Genomic DNA, 15,158 nt, shown 5'->3' with positions numbered 1-15,158 from the left:
GTTCTATGAATTCATTGTCTGATGGAGTCTGACACGTAAACAATGAATAATAACAGCAACAGCTAATATTCATTGAGTACTTAACAAGGTGCCAAGAACGAAGTTCTGTCATGTATCAAAGCATTTGATCCTGACCACATCCCCAAAGTAGGTACTATTATCCCCATTTTACATATAAGGAAACCGGGACATAGGCCATATAGCAGAGCAAATTAGGTACAAAACAGTAACTCCAGCTAAATTTCAAGGGATGTATAAGAGGGGCCTGTCACTGGACAAGGGTACAACAAGCAAAGGGAACAGTGTAATTAAAGTAACAGTTATTTAATGGCTGGTTCAGAATTCAGCAGAAAGATAAACGTGCCTCAAAGGTAACCAGGAGATATTGTCCCAGGAGCCACTTTTCTGAGAATTACCTGAATCGAAGGGAAAATACCCTGTCAATTTAATCTATAAGAAATTCCTAATAGTATTAAATGAAAATCTATCATCAAGTTAAGCAGGAATCCAGCTATATTCCCAAGTATAAAGTATTATTACCCTATAGTTATATATATTGAGAAATATATACTGAGGAAGTAGTGGAAACAAAGAAATTAGAATATATATGTGAATTATACTATCATCTTTCCAAGCAGAAAATATGTAAGCAAATAATTATAATGTGTTGTTACTGAGAAAGGAGGCCATGTCCTTCAGATACGCTGGAAACAAAAAACATTGCAATCTCTTTAACAACAGATCAGAAAGAGACATTTTGCAAAGGTTTTAACATAGCAAATAAACAATGGGGGAGAAAAGATTTTTTAATTATGCCATGTATACTGCAATTGGAAAAGACTATTTATTATATGTATATAAAAAAGATTTCCAGTTAAAATTAAAGAACTTAGAAAATTTAAAAATTCATATAACAAGACTGAAAAAAGATGGATTGCAGAACATGAAGGATATAATTTAAGCTATATGGCAAACGAAACTAGTAAAAATGATAAATATATTTAATTACATAATATTTAAAGCATCTATACACTTAACATCAAAATTAAAAGCTGGTGAAAACCTAAGGAAACATGACAAAGGGGTTATATCTCAAGTATGTAAGAGCCTGTTCAAACACATAACATCATTCTTTAGGCTCCAGAGACAAACAGCTAGTTCTCACAAACACACATACATAACTGGCAAAATGTGCTATTTAATTTGTTGAAGAAATATGAAGTATTTTAAAGGTATTATTTTATAGGTATTAAATTTCAGGGAGAAATGCTCAATGTGATTAATACCACAACTGGCTTTTCTGGAAAAAAGTATGGTTATATATAGAAATTACAAAAATGCTTTCAGTCTTCGACTTGGTTGGCCCAATTCTAGAAATCTATGCCAAAGAAATGATGCTAAGAAGGAGAAAACTTACCAGGTTTTAATCTGAAGGTTTACAGATTTACACTTGTTCTATAAGGGAACAACTGAAATACATTACAGCAACTTGATGGAATATTATATAACTATCATTCAGTCACTGCTAGGTTCTGCCACTGATGGAGTAAAGAACCCAAAAATGAAATCAAACTACAAAGTAGTAAAGTAATAACATTAATAAGCAACATGTATACAGCACTTACTTTATGACAGGCACTGCTTCAAGGGATTTACACATAAAGGAGAATACAAGAGGGTTAGCTCCAGGGGAGTCATAAAGGATGAGTAAAAAGCTCTGAAGGTACAGAAGTATGGCAGGTTTTGGATTTTAGGGTAAGAGACTTTAAGTACTGCATGACAATACAGAGATGAGGAGAAGAACAGCCTATCTGGAGACCTATAAGCAGCGGTGTAGTCACAGAAAGATTGTGCTGAGTGATGGGGCGCAATGTGGTTGATAACTAGGCAATGGCTAGATCATAAAGGGCCACGATCATAAAGAATGGCTTAACCTAGGAAAGACAGATGATTCTGCATTTGAGATGTCTTTGATAGATGTTTGGAAGTCATATTTGACAACAACAACAAAAACAGGCTAGGGAACTTCTTATCAAGATATAACACTAAAGCCCTGGCTGGTGTAGCTCAGTGGATTGAGTGCGGGCCTGTGAAGCAAAGGGTTTGATTCCCAGTCAGGGCACATGCCTGGGTTGCAGGCCGAGTCCCCGGTGAAGGACATATGAGAGGCAATCACACATTGACATTTCTCTCCCACTCTTTCTCCTTTCCTTCCCCTCTCTCTAGAAATAAAAAAATAAAATATTTTTTAAAAAAGATATAACACTCCAGGTAAGTAGGAGCCGGACTAATGACAGTAATAATAAGGGGGAGAAGGCTGGGGAGAAGACTCAAAATTGGAAGCTTTGGGTGATTCACTGCATGTAAGAGAACAGCACAGAGGAGCAGTAAAGAGTAACACCTATTTCTCTACTTAGGGTGATATGGTGAATGATTGTGCCACTAAAAAAATTGGGAGAATAAAAGAGGAGGAATATATATCTCCAAAAAGTATTTGTGAGTTTTTAATATATTATTAAAAGTAGTGGATGGGACATACAGTGGAAATGTCCAACAGGCAACTGGATTACCAATTATTAAAGAAAGACTTTCCATGATATCAAGTATTTCATATGCGAAATCATGACTGAAAAAGGTTCCAAAGAACTGGGCTAAAGATATAAGTCTACATTCTAAAAAAGAGAAGGAACCTACAAATGAAATGGGAGAAAAAAGGTGTGAGGGATTTCAGAAAGAAATGAAACAAAAACCAAAGGATGGAAGCTTTTAAGACAAAAGCCACAACAAATGTCTACAACATTAAAATCCATAGCTGTTTTCATTTTTCAATGTTTGCACATGTACTAGAAGGGGTCTTAAGGGGAGTAAAGGAAAAGTTTATTTTTGATTTACTGAATTTAAGACAGAAAATATATGGAAATTTAGAAACTGGGGGTGAAGAGGAAGTAGATAAAGTAGCCAAAGAGAGTCAAGAACACAAGAAGAATGGGTGATCTTGCACAGCACTGTGGCCACTTTTCCCCTGTAGCTGGAACAAAGTGAATGAGAATGACAATAGCTACAGGTAAGTTGGAAGGCAGAAAGGAAAGTAGCAGATCTTGCTAAATAAACACAAGGCTACCTGAAGAACTTGAAGAGAGTGGCTACGGAAGGGGCTTAAAGACAGTTTGTCTGGAATAGTTCATAAGGGGAATGGCAGAGGGAGTTGTCCTGAGATGAAAAGACATGGCAGGTCCAGTGGAGATTTTAAACTTTAAATGTGTAATGACACAGAACTGTTAAACCATTTTGGATGAGATGGACACACAGCTGGGAATCTGATGACTAAAGTGAAAGAGTCTAGTGTACTGGAGAGAGAGACTATCAGCTATTGCATCTCATTGAAAAAGAAGAAAGACTAGGAATGGTCTACCTAGAAGGTGTTAAGAAATAAATACTGTGTAACAATATGTCTTTCATGTAAAAATATTTAGATAAATAAACACTGAAAAAAATGAAGATAATGATATAAAAAAGTTGGAATTTTTTTCCTTTCTAATATATTTTATTGATTATGCTAGTACAGTTGTACCATTTCTCCCCTTCATTCCCCTCCACCCTGCACACCCCCTCCCCCACCATTCCCCCCCTTTAGTTTATGTCCACGTGTCACAAGTTCTTTAGCTTCTACATTTCCCATACTATTCTTACCCTCCCCCTGTCTATTTTCTACCTACCATCTATGCTACCTATTCTCTATACCTTTTCCCCCTATCCCTCTCCCACTCCCCTGTTTGATAACCCTACATGGGATCTCCATTTCTGTGGTTCTGTTCCTGTTCTAGTTGTTTGCTTAGTTTGCTTTTGTTTTAAGTGTGGTTGTAAATAACTGTAAGTTTACTGTCCTTCCACTGTTCATATTTTTTCTCTTCTTTTTCTTAGATAAGTCCCTTCGACATTTCATATAATAAGGGCTCAGTGATGATGAACTCCTTGAACTTGACCTTATCTGAAAAGCACTTTATCTGCCCTTCCATTCTAAATGAAAGCTTTGCTGGATAAAGCAATCTTGGCTGTAGGTCTTTGGATTTCATGAAAGAACAGAGCAAAACTTCAGAAAGAGAACTAAGCGATGAGGAGATAGAAAACCTATCTGATGGAGAATTTAAAGCCCTGGTATTAAAATGCTCACAGAACTGACTGAGCTTGGTCAAAAACTGAAAAAACAAATGAAAGATACCCAAAATGAAGTAAAGGAAAATATTCAGGGAGCCAACAGTGACAGGAAGAAAACTAGGACTCAAAGCAAAAATTTGAAACAAAGGGGAAAAATAAACATTCAACCAGAACAGAATGAAGAAACAAGAATTCAAAAAATGAGGAGAGACTTACAAACCTCTGGAAAAAGTATTTGAAGTCATGGAAGGCAAGGACCTACATCTAAGATTCCTTTATCCAGCAAAACTTTCATTTAGAATGGAAGGGCAGATAAAGTGCTTCCCAGATAAGGTGAAGTTCAAGGAGTTCATCATCACCAAGCCCTTATTATATGGCATGTTAAAGGGACTTATTAACGAGGGTTAGTAACAGGGGAGTGGGAGGAGGAGAGAGAGGAGAAGAGAGAGGAGGAAAGAGGGAGAAAAAGTACAGAGAATAAGTAGCATAGATGGTAGGTAGAAAATAGGGAGAGGGCAAGAATAGTATGGGAAATGTAAATGCTAAAAAACTTAAGACACATGGACATGAACTAAAAGGGGTAATGTAGGTGGGAGAGGGTGTGCAGTGTGGAGGGGAATGAAGGGGGAAATGAGACAACTGTAATAGCATAATCAGTAAAATATACTTAAAAAATAAAAACATTATTTGACAAAAAAGATAAAAATATGAATAATAAAATGGCAACAGATACAACTATTAACAAATGAACCTAAAAGAAAAGAAAAACAATGAAAACACAACTAAGCAAACAACCAGAACAGGAACAGAATCAGAGAAACGGACATCACACGGAGGAGTTCAGTGGGGAAAGGAAGGGAGGAATGGGGGGGAAAAGTACAGGGAGGAAGAAGCCTAATTAGTAGGCATAAAATAGACAGGGAGAGATAAAAAATGGTATAGGAAACAGAGAACTCAAAGAACTTGTATGTACAACCCATGGACATGAACTAAGGGGGGATGCTGGAGGGTTGGGAGGTCAGGGTGGAATGGGGATAAAGGGAGAGAAATTGAGAAACCTGTAATATGATCAGTTAAAAATACTTTAAAAAGAAAAAGGTTAACTAAAAATAGTCCAAAAGATGAGAATTATTTTTTAAAAATGTATTTTCCCTAAAATGTCCCTGCATATTTTTAAATGGGGGAAAAAAATATTTTTCACTACAGTTTTTCAATGTTATGATATGATATATAAGAAGTATCTGTTAATCATTTTAGTTTTTATTGGTAGTTATATTTTTAAAGCTATTATTCATAATTATAAAAATGAATTTTCAAAATTTAATCATGTTTAAAATAGAAAGTATCCTGTGCCAGTATCCCGGACAAATGATTATCCAACTGATAACTCAAGTTAAAGCCCAATGGGGATATCATTCACAATTAACCAGGTAGCAAAAGTTAAAAGCAAACGTGTTTAAACTCAAGACAGCAAAGTTAAAGGTTTTAAGACACTTATTAGTAAATGCTTTAATTCTGGTTACTTTACAATTTTGGTAATAAAAAGAATTTTGAAACATTCAGCATGACTACCTAGACATACCTTACATATTTGATCACCATCTTCTGGTTCTGGACTAGATGGCAATGATAGCTGGACATCATGCAATGAACCACTTCCATCATGCTGTCAGAAAGAACAGAAGGAAATTAATACAATAACTGTAGGCACGCAAGTCAACCTGAATTCATCCCAGACCAAATGCTAGCATGGCAATCAGAAAATAAGATTTTAGAACTCTCCCTTTCATCTATCCGCTCATAGGAGGAATATGGAAGAGGAAAAAAGAGAGCAATGAAAAAAAATTTTGTGGCAATAAATAACATACTATATGAGTGAGTGAAACAGAAACCCAATGAAACTTTCAGAGTGGGAAAAGAAATATGAAAAATTTCCTAAAGAATTTTACCATTCTCTCACCTATAAAAAAACATAAAGTACAAGTCAATTAAGTCTGCTTTGGTTTTGCTGTGGTGTTTAGAGAATAAAGGAGATGAAACAGTAATATTAAGTAATGCAGCAAAACCTGGACACAAAACTCATTTGATTAAAAATTCCAGACACATGAGTATATATTTTGCATCTTACATTAAATCTAAGAACAGGAAAAACTAATTTATAGTGTTAGAAATAAAAAAAAACAGTGGATGACTCAGAGGGAAGTGGTTACCTATTGGAAAGGATAAACTAAGTAACATGTCAGGATGATGGAATGTTCTATGTTTTGAATATATGGTGGTTACAAGAGTACATAATAGCAAAGTTCAAGCTGTGTACTTGTGATTGGTACACATTAAGCAGTTTACTGTATATGTGCTATACACGTCAATAAAAAATGTTCGAAAACATTTCACTTTTTGTCCTTGTACACAATAATAAAATAATAGGACAATGTTAAGTCCTACCCCTTGCCAAACTGGAAAAAACAACTAAGAAATGGCAGGTTCATTTCTTAGGGTTTTCAAGACCACATGGACATGAAGACCACGTGGACAAAACTATAGGATCAAGGATGGGAAGTGGGGATGACTGGGATGGGAGGGAGTGGCGAGAGTAAAATGAAGACAACTGTACTTGAACAATAATAAAAAATGTGAAAGAAAAGAAAAAGAAAATAGTTATTGTAATTTAAAAACATTGGTGTATGGGAAGTCTTGGCCCTTTGCCAAAAGAAGGATCAGGAAAATAAGGAAGAATTGTAACACAGTATCATTCAAGGAAATACATTTTCTTAAATTTCTTAAAAAAATTATGTAACATTAACATGTTACTTGGTATTATTTATACATAATTACTATAAATAATTAATTCTCTGTAAGGGCTGAAAAAATCTTATATTGAATAATCTCCTCAGTTAGTGATTATGTCTTATTGCCACTATAGAAATATACTATTGTATAAAAACCAACTTGGAAAAAAATTGCAATTATGAATAGTTGGAAACAACTGGGAATAAGAATTATATTTAAAAAACAAAAAAGAAATGGCAGGTTCAACAATTCACAGACAACCAGAAGAAAGATGAACCGGTGAAGATTATATCAATATCTGGGTGATGATCAGGAACTGAGCTACTAACTGAACCAGTGTAACTCCAGTTTGGCACCTTGTTTCTTCAGATGGTACCTAGCTGCCTTGGGAAACCCACCAAGTCAATAACCTTTAAGGAACAATACCATTTCAATCTTTCTCAGACATATTTGTCCTCAAGGAAATCTCCCATACCATGGAAATATCTTTCATTGAAACAAGAGTGCTAAAAGATGAGACATAAGCATGTAGATAATTTCCTTCATGTATTTTATTGATTGTACTGTTACAGCTGTCCCCTTCCCCCCACCCTTTATTCCCCTCCACTCTGCACACTGATTTGGACCTGCATTCCCCACATTTAGTTCATGCCCATGGGGTCATAAACATAAGTGTTTTGGCCTCTCCATTTCCTATACTATTCTTAACTTCCCCTTGTCTATTTTCTATCTACCATTTATATTACTTATTTCCTGTGCCTTTTCCCCCTCCTCACCCTTCCCACTCACCTGTTCATAACCTTCCATGTGATTTCCATATCTGTGATTTTATGTTTCAGTTGTTTGCTTAGTTAGTTTGTTTGTTTTTTAAGGTTTGGCTGTTGATAGTAGTGGATTCTTGTTATTTTACTATTTATAGTTTTCAATCTTCTTTTTCTTAAAGAAGTCCCTTTAACCTTTTATGTAATAAGGGTTTGGTGATGATGAACTCCTTGAACTTGATCTTGTCTAGGAAGCACTTTATCTGCACTTTTATTTTAAGTGGTAGCTTTACTGGATAGAGCAATCTTGGATGTAGGTCTTTGGATTTCATGACTTGGAATAATTCTTTCCAGCCCCTTCTTGCCTGAAAGGTCTCTTTTGAGAAATCAGCTGACAGTGTGATGGGAACTCCTTTGCAGGTCACTGTCCCCTTATCTCTTGCTGCTTCTAGGATTCTCTCCTTCATTTTAATCTTGACTAATGTAATTATGATGTGCCTTGGTGTGTTCTTCCTCGGGTCCACCTTCTTTGGGACTCTCTAAGCTTCCTGGGCTTCCTGGAAGTCTATTTCCTTTGCCAGATTGGAGAAGTTCCCCATTATTTTTTCAAATAAGTTTCAAATTTTTTGCTCTTCCTCTCCTTCTGGAACCCCTATGATTTAGATGTTGGAAAGTTTAAAGTTGTCCCAGAGGTTCTTAGGCCTGTCTTTATTTATTAAATTATTATTTCTTCATTCTGTTCTGGCTAAATATTTATTTCTTCCTTCCACTCCAAATTGTTGATTTGAGTCCCGGTTTCCTTCCTATCACTGTTGGCTCCCTGTACATTTTCCTTTATTTCACTTTTCATAGCCTTCACTTTTTCCTCTATTTTGTGACCACACACAACCAATTCTGTGAGCATCTGGATTACCAGTGTTTTGAACTGTGCATCTGATAGATTGGTTATCTCTTCGTGGCTTATTTATACTTTTTCTAGAGCTTTGATCTGTTCTTTCATTTGGGCCTTTTTTTTTTCTCAGCACACCTGTTAGGTAGTAAGGGGTGGAGCCTTGAGTATTCTATTCTCAGGGTGGGATAATCCACGTGGCTGCTTTGTGGTACTGTATATGGGGGAGGGGTCAGAGAGGTTACAATGATGCTTGCTCAGCTCTCTACTGGCTTTCAGTCACTCCTGCTGCTACCCACAAGCAAACTGGGCCCTCTGTCAAATTCTGGTGCTAATTCCTGGGTGGGTGATTTTTTGTACATTCTAGGACCTGTAGGTCTCTCCAATAAACTTTCCTATGACGTTGGGAGTTTCTCCCACTGCCTCACACCTCAGAGGTTTTTTCAGTCTGAGGTTTTGAAGATTTATTTCCCCACACTGGAACCCTGAGTTGTGCGGTGTGTCTCCCTCCCCATTTGTTCTTCCCGGTTTATCTGCCCAGTAACATGGGACCACCCGGTCTACCACCTGCTGCCTCGCCTGCTCCATCAGCCGCTGCCTTACTGTGAGTCTTCTCCACATGGCTGCCCATCTCTGCCCCTCCTACCAATCTGGACAAATGCTCCTTCTTTAACTCCTTTGTTGTTGGATTTCCGTTGTTGGATTTTATTTTTAAATTTGTTGTTGTCCATCTTTTGGTTGTGCGAGGAAGCAAGGTATACTAACCTATGCCTTCATCTTGGCTAGAAGTCCAGCATGTAGGACATTTTCTTCTTTATATGTTGTGCTGTATACCTACTAAATCAGAATTTCTAGGGATGGGGCCTGGGAATGTGTATACAGAAAAGTTCAACAGGCAATAATGACTGACAGTGAAGAATAAGTGTTTGCGAAATTTCCAACATAGATAAATTACATTTTTATTGGTGATGTCATATCGATGTTCAGAATTTGACTTGAGAGGGGAGGCAACAACCTAAAGAATAACAAATATTCTCAGAATACTACCTTAAAAATGTTTTTTTCTTTAAAAGAAAAAAGGAAAAATTTAGAAGACTCCTGTCATTAAAAAGATCATCTCTGCTGTAAATGCTTTAACATATAAAACCAGGAACAGGCCTACATACAAGAATGTATTTAAGAAAAGAGGGACTTTAAAATTTGACTTAATTCCAAACATCAATATCTCTCTGCCTGCTGAAAAGCAGGAACCTCAAGGAATGAGAGACATACAAACACACCCCTTTGCCTTGGACACGGGTATAGTTGTGAGAACTATGCAGCAGAACAGGAAATATAAAACACCAGTTTTCAGACCCTGGCCAGATGGCTAGGTTAGTTGGAGCATCATCTGATACACCCAAAGGTCACAGATTCAATTCACTGTCAGGGTACACACCTAGGCTGTAGGCTGTCCACAGCTGGGGCACGCAGGGAGGCAATTGATCAATGTTTCTTTCTATTTTTTTCCCTTAATCTCTCTCTAAAATCAATAAACATATACCAGGGGAAGAATTTAAACAAAAAAAAAATCAGCTTTCAGGGTGAAGGGACAAAAAAGGGGAACTGAGGAATACAAATAACACCAGGCAGATCAAGAAGTATAGGGGTGCAAGGATGGTACAATAATTGCTAATCAATAAACATAATACGACTTCCAGCCAAGATGAAGGCATAGGTGGACACACTGTGCCTCCTTGCACAACCAAGTTTAAAGACAACAAACTTTTAGTAACAAAAACACAACCAAAACAGACAGAAAATTGAACTATACGGAAGTCCGACAACAAGAAACCATTCATTCAGACTAAATAGAGGGGTAAGAGGGGCTGAGTTGGCGGCTGGCAGAGCAGGGTCACACAGGAAAAACCAGTCAGACCAGCGGGCACTCAGGCGGCGGTTGGCAGATCCCAGGCACAAGGTGGCAATGTGGAGACCCAGTGAGGGTGCAAGGTGGCTGGCTGACTGCAGTCACACATTCATGCGCAGATAAACCAGATGAAGGAGCAAGCAGTGAGACAGACATCACAGGCTAGGGCCCCAGCAACGGGAATTAAAACCTAAAAGCACCAATTGGAAAAACTTCGGGGACGAGGTGGTGGGAGAAGCTCCCAGGCTCACCAAGAGTTTTTTGGAGAGACCCACAGGGTCCTGGAGGGTGCACAGGCCCACACACCTGGGAGCCGGCACCAGAGGGGCCTGGTTTGCTTGCAGGAAGCAGCAGAGGGGACCGAAATCCAAGAAATCCAAGAGACAGCGAAACAAATGCCACTGCCCATCTCTGACCCCGCCCCCACATACAGCGTCAAACCCAGCAACTGGGTCACCCCGCCCTGGTGAACACCTAAGGCTCCAACCCTCATACCTAACAGGCACAAAAAGACCAAAACATTATGGCTCAAGCAGAAGAACAACTCAAAGCCCCAGAGCCAATACTTCCAAGTGACCAAGAGATAGCCAACCTATCAAACACACAGTTCAAAACACTGGTGATCAGGACGCTCACAAAACTGGTTGATTTTAGTCACAAATTATATGAACAAATGAAGGCTAAACTAATTGAAATGAAGGGAAATGCACAGGAAACCAACAGTGATGGAAAGGAAACGGGGACTCAAATCAAGAGAGTGGATCAGAAGGAAGAAAAAAATGACCAAACAGAAAAGAATGAAGAAACAAGAATTCAAAAAAATGAGGAGAGCCTTAGGAACCTCCAGGACATCTTTAAACATTCCAACATCCAAATTATAGGGGTACCAGAAGGAGAAAAAGAAGAGCAATGAGTGGAAAACTTATTTGAACAAATAATAAAGGTGAACTTCCCCAATTTGGCAAAGAAAATAGATTTCCAGGAAATCCAGGAAGCTCAGAGAGTCCCAAAACAGTTGGACCCAAGGAAGAACACACCAAGGCACATCATCATTACATTACTCAAGATTAAAATGAAGGAGAGATCCTAGAAGCAGCAAGAGATAAGGGGACAGTGACCTACAAAGGAGTTCCCATCACACTGTCAGCTGATTTCTCAAAAGAGGCCTTACAGGCAAGAAGGGGCTGGAAAGAATTATTCCAAGTCATGAAATCCAAAGACCTACATCCAAGATTGCTCTACCTAGCAAAGCTTTCATTTAGAATAGAAGGGCAGATAAAGTGCTTCTCAGATAAGGTCAAGTTGAAGGAGTTCATCATCACCATGCCCTTATTATATGAAATGTTAAAGGGACTTACCTAAAAAAAAGAAGATACAAAATAATAACAGTGAAAGAGCAATAACAGTTTGGCAGAGCAAAATCAGTTATTAACAACCACACCTAAAACAAAAGCAAACTAAGAGAACAGCTAGATCAGGATCGGAACCATAGAAATGGAGATCACATGGAGGGTTAGCAACAGGGGCTTGGGAAGAGAAGAAGGGGGGAGAAGGTATAGAGAATAAGTAGCATAGACAGTAGGCAGAAAACAGACAGGGGGAGAGGGCAAGAATAGTATCGGAAATATAGAATCTAAAGAGCTTGTGACACATGGACATAAACTAAAGGGGGGAATGGTGGGGGAGGGGGTATGCAGGGTGGAGGGGAATGAAGGGGGAAAATGGGACAACTGTAGTGGCATAATTAATAAAATATATTTAAAGAAATAAATAAATAAACGTAATACATCACATACACAAAAGACAAAGTCACATGATCATAATCAATGGATGCTAAAAAGCATTTGATAAAATCCAGTACCCATTTATGAAAGAAAAACAAAACAAAACATTAAGCAAAGTGGAAATAGAGGGAGACTACCTCAATATAATAGAGGCCATATATAAGAAACCTACAATGAACATCATATTCAATGAGCAAAAACTAAAAGCTTTCCCACTAAGATCAGGAACAAGACAAACATGTGCACTTTCACCACTTGTATTCAACATAGTATTGGAAGTTGTAGCCATAGCAATCAGACAAGAAAAGGAAATAAAAGGCATCCAAATTGGAAAGGAGGAAGTCACTGCTTGCAGATGACATGATAATGCACATAGAAAACCCTATAGACTCCATAAAAAAAAAAAAACCTAATAAGTGAATTTAGCGAAACAATGGGATACAAAGTCAATACCCAGAAATTGAAGGCATCTTTGTACACCAACAAGAAACATCAGAAACAGAAAACAGGGAAAAAAAAAATTCCATTTGCTATAGCAACAAGAAAAATAATGTACTTCGGAATGAACCTATCCAAGAAGGAAAAAGACCTGTACTCAGAAAACTACACAACAGTGAAAAAAAATTAAGGAAGGCATAAACAAATGGAAGCATATAGCATGTTCAAGGATTGGAAGAATTAACATCATCAAAATGACCATACTACCCAAAGCAAGTTATAGATTTGATGCAATCCCTACTAAAATACCAATGACATTACTTCAGAGATATAGTACATTTCAAAAATTTATATGGAAATGTAAATTTCCAATATGGGGTGCAGGTAGGGCCCCCAAAGAGGGTTGTATAACAGGGTGCAGAACTTGGGTGTCCAAGAAACATAAAAATATAGGATATCCCCACCCCCACAAGTCTCAGCTGGGGGACAGGACACATGGAGTAGGGCCATTGAGAGTTATTCTTAGTATCAACAGTTGGCCAGCTTCCTACCTGATAAGCAAAATGGTTATTTACCTATTTATAACAGGAAGATAACTTCATGGATATGTTAAGTAGCTTTGGCCTTGCTTTGAGCCAGGAAAGTGGGCATGACTTTAACCCATGATGTTAGCTGGGAGCTTCCCTTTACAACATTTGTGTGAGAGGTTGGGGACGGTTCACTCCATACCACGGGACCACACCTGCCCAGAATTACTATGGCAGCCCAGAAAGGCTGGAAAAATACAGGGGTGCTGGCAGGTGTAGCCAAATGTGACAGAAATGGGGTTATTGAGGAAGATTTGCTCTGGGACTTAAATCCCAGGCACAGCATCCATGTGGGGGCTAATTATGATATTTTGGGGCTCCTGTTACCAGTGAAAAAAAATTAAGGAAGACATAAACAAATGGAAGCATGTGGCATAGGAAGCAGGAGAGCAAAATATAGCAGCCATCCAGAGATCTCTCTTAGCAGCTCAGAGGAATGCAGGAGAGACAATGCAGGATTAGGGATAGACAGTGCAGGACCCAGTCCCTAGTCTCCTGATGGAGACAGTGCAAGACACCTTGCAGGGAAGGAAATGGGTGAAAAGACTCTTGCTGGTGGGCCATGAGAAGGTACCTCGTGGGTTTGGATTAAGAACTAGAGATCACAGTGACACAGCTCATGGTGCTGGGAATGGCAGGAGGTTTGCCAATGGCAGGAGGCTCCCCAGAGAACAAATTACTGAGAAGAACTGGGAGCTAGTCGAGCCACAGACTTCTATTTTTTTCCTGAGGTACCCTGACTGGCCTGCAAAAGCAAAGGTGGTAAGAAAGAACTGTGTGTGGAGGTACCTTCCAAAGAAGGGACTTTGGAATTTTAATGAAGACATGAAGTCATTACTGTAATTCTTTATAATATTAATATAATATTCTTTTGAATAAATAGTTCCTTTCTTTTTCACCAATCTCTAGCATTGAGACCAATAATTCCATTTTCCTGGTGGCGGGCAAAGAATCCACAGTGACAGAGGGTCCCTGTAACCTCCAGGTCCATTCTATAACAGAACAATGATCCCCAAAAGCCACAGCAATCGAGAAAAAAGAACAAAGTAGGAGGGATCACAATACTTGATATCAAACTATATTACAAGGCCACAGTAATCAAAACAGTCCAATACTGGCATAAGATCACACACATAGATCAATGGAACAAAATAGAATTCCATGCCTCAATAGAATTGTGCTAGGTTGAGTAGTGTGTTGGGAATCACCCTGCCTGGTTTCAGAAGCTGTAACCCCCCATGGCTAAGGCTGAGTGAGACCTTGGGACAATGAGCTATGAAGGAGACAAAGCTTATCTTCCTTGTAGGGGTGCCACCTCTGCCCCCTTTTACTTCACCCTGCTTGGCCCCAAGTGGATGACTGGTTAGTCAGTAATGGGTAGGATTGCTCAAAGGAGGGATGATCTAAGACAGGCACAGTCATGAAAAGGCCCTCAGGGGAGGACTTGGGGTGCCTATAGAAAAAGGGGGTGATGGACCCTCCCTCCTCGGGGGGACATAGCCTAACATAGCCTGAGTCCTCATTCTGTCTGCAAGAAGTCTCCTAATATCCTGGCTGCCTTACTTCCCCTGCCTGACTTAAGCCTGAAACAATGCCAGAGGTGGGTGAGGCCGTGTGCTGTAAAGGGCGGGGGGCGGGGGGGGGGGGTCTGTCATAAGAAAGAATGCATAAAATCCTATGAAACCTACTACCTACTTTGCTAATACCCTCAACTTAAATTGTAAGGGTCCAAGCACAGAATGAGTTTGTTTCCCCCAAGTTTTATGGCCCTTTAGCTATTTGACCCTGACTCAGAATAAGCCCTAAGAGGTTCGATTCCCAGTCAGGACACATGCCTGGGTTGCA

General features: G+C 38.7%; 1 protein-coding gene across 7 annotated transcripts in view; it reads right to left on the bottom strand.

Annotated features, from left to right (window-relative positions):
• CCSER2 (coiled-coil serine rich protein 2) overlaps positions 1-15,158 on the bottom strand; it is a 220,742-nt gene that overhangs the window by 50,467 nt on the left and 155,117 nt on the right. For all 7 annotated transcript variants that reach the window (XM_037049363.1, XM_037049366.1, XM_037049368.1 and 4 more), the window contains one exon: positions 5,738-5,821. In XM_037049363.1, coding sequence (XP_036905258.1) covers positions 5,738-5,821 — 84 coding nt within the window. The remainder of the gene's footprint in view (positions 1-5,737; positions 5,822-15,158) is intronic.

This window comes from Sturnira hondurensis, unplaced genomic scaffold (genome assembly GCF_014824575.4).
Source record: "Sturnira hondurensis isolate 20B ecotype Veracruz unplaced genomic scaffold, ASM1482457v3 Scaffold0006496, whole genome shotgun sequence".
Lineage (NCBI taxonomy): Eukaryota > Metazoa > Chordata > Mammalia > Chiroptera > Phyllostomidae > Sturnira > Sturnira hondurensis.
The sequence above is the reverse complement of the archived record's forward strand: the minus strand, read 5'-3'. Positions and strand labels throughout refer to the sequence as shown.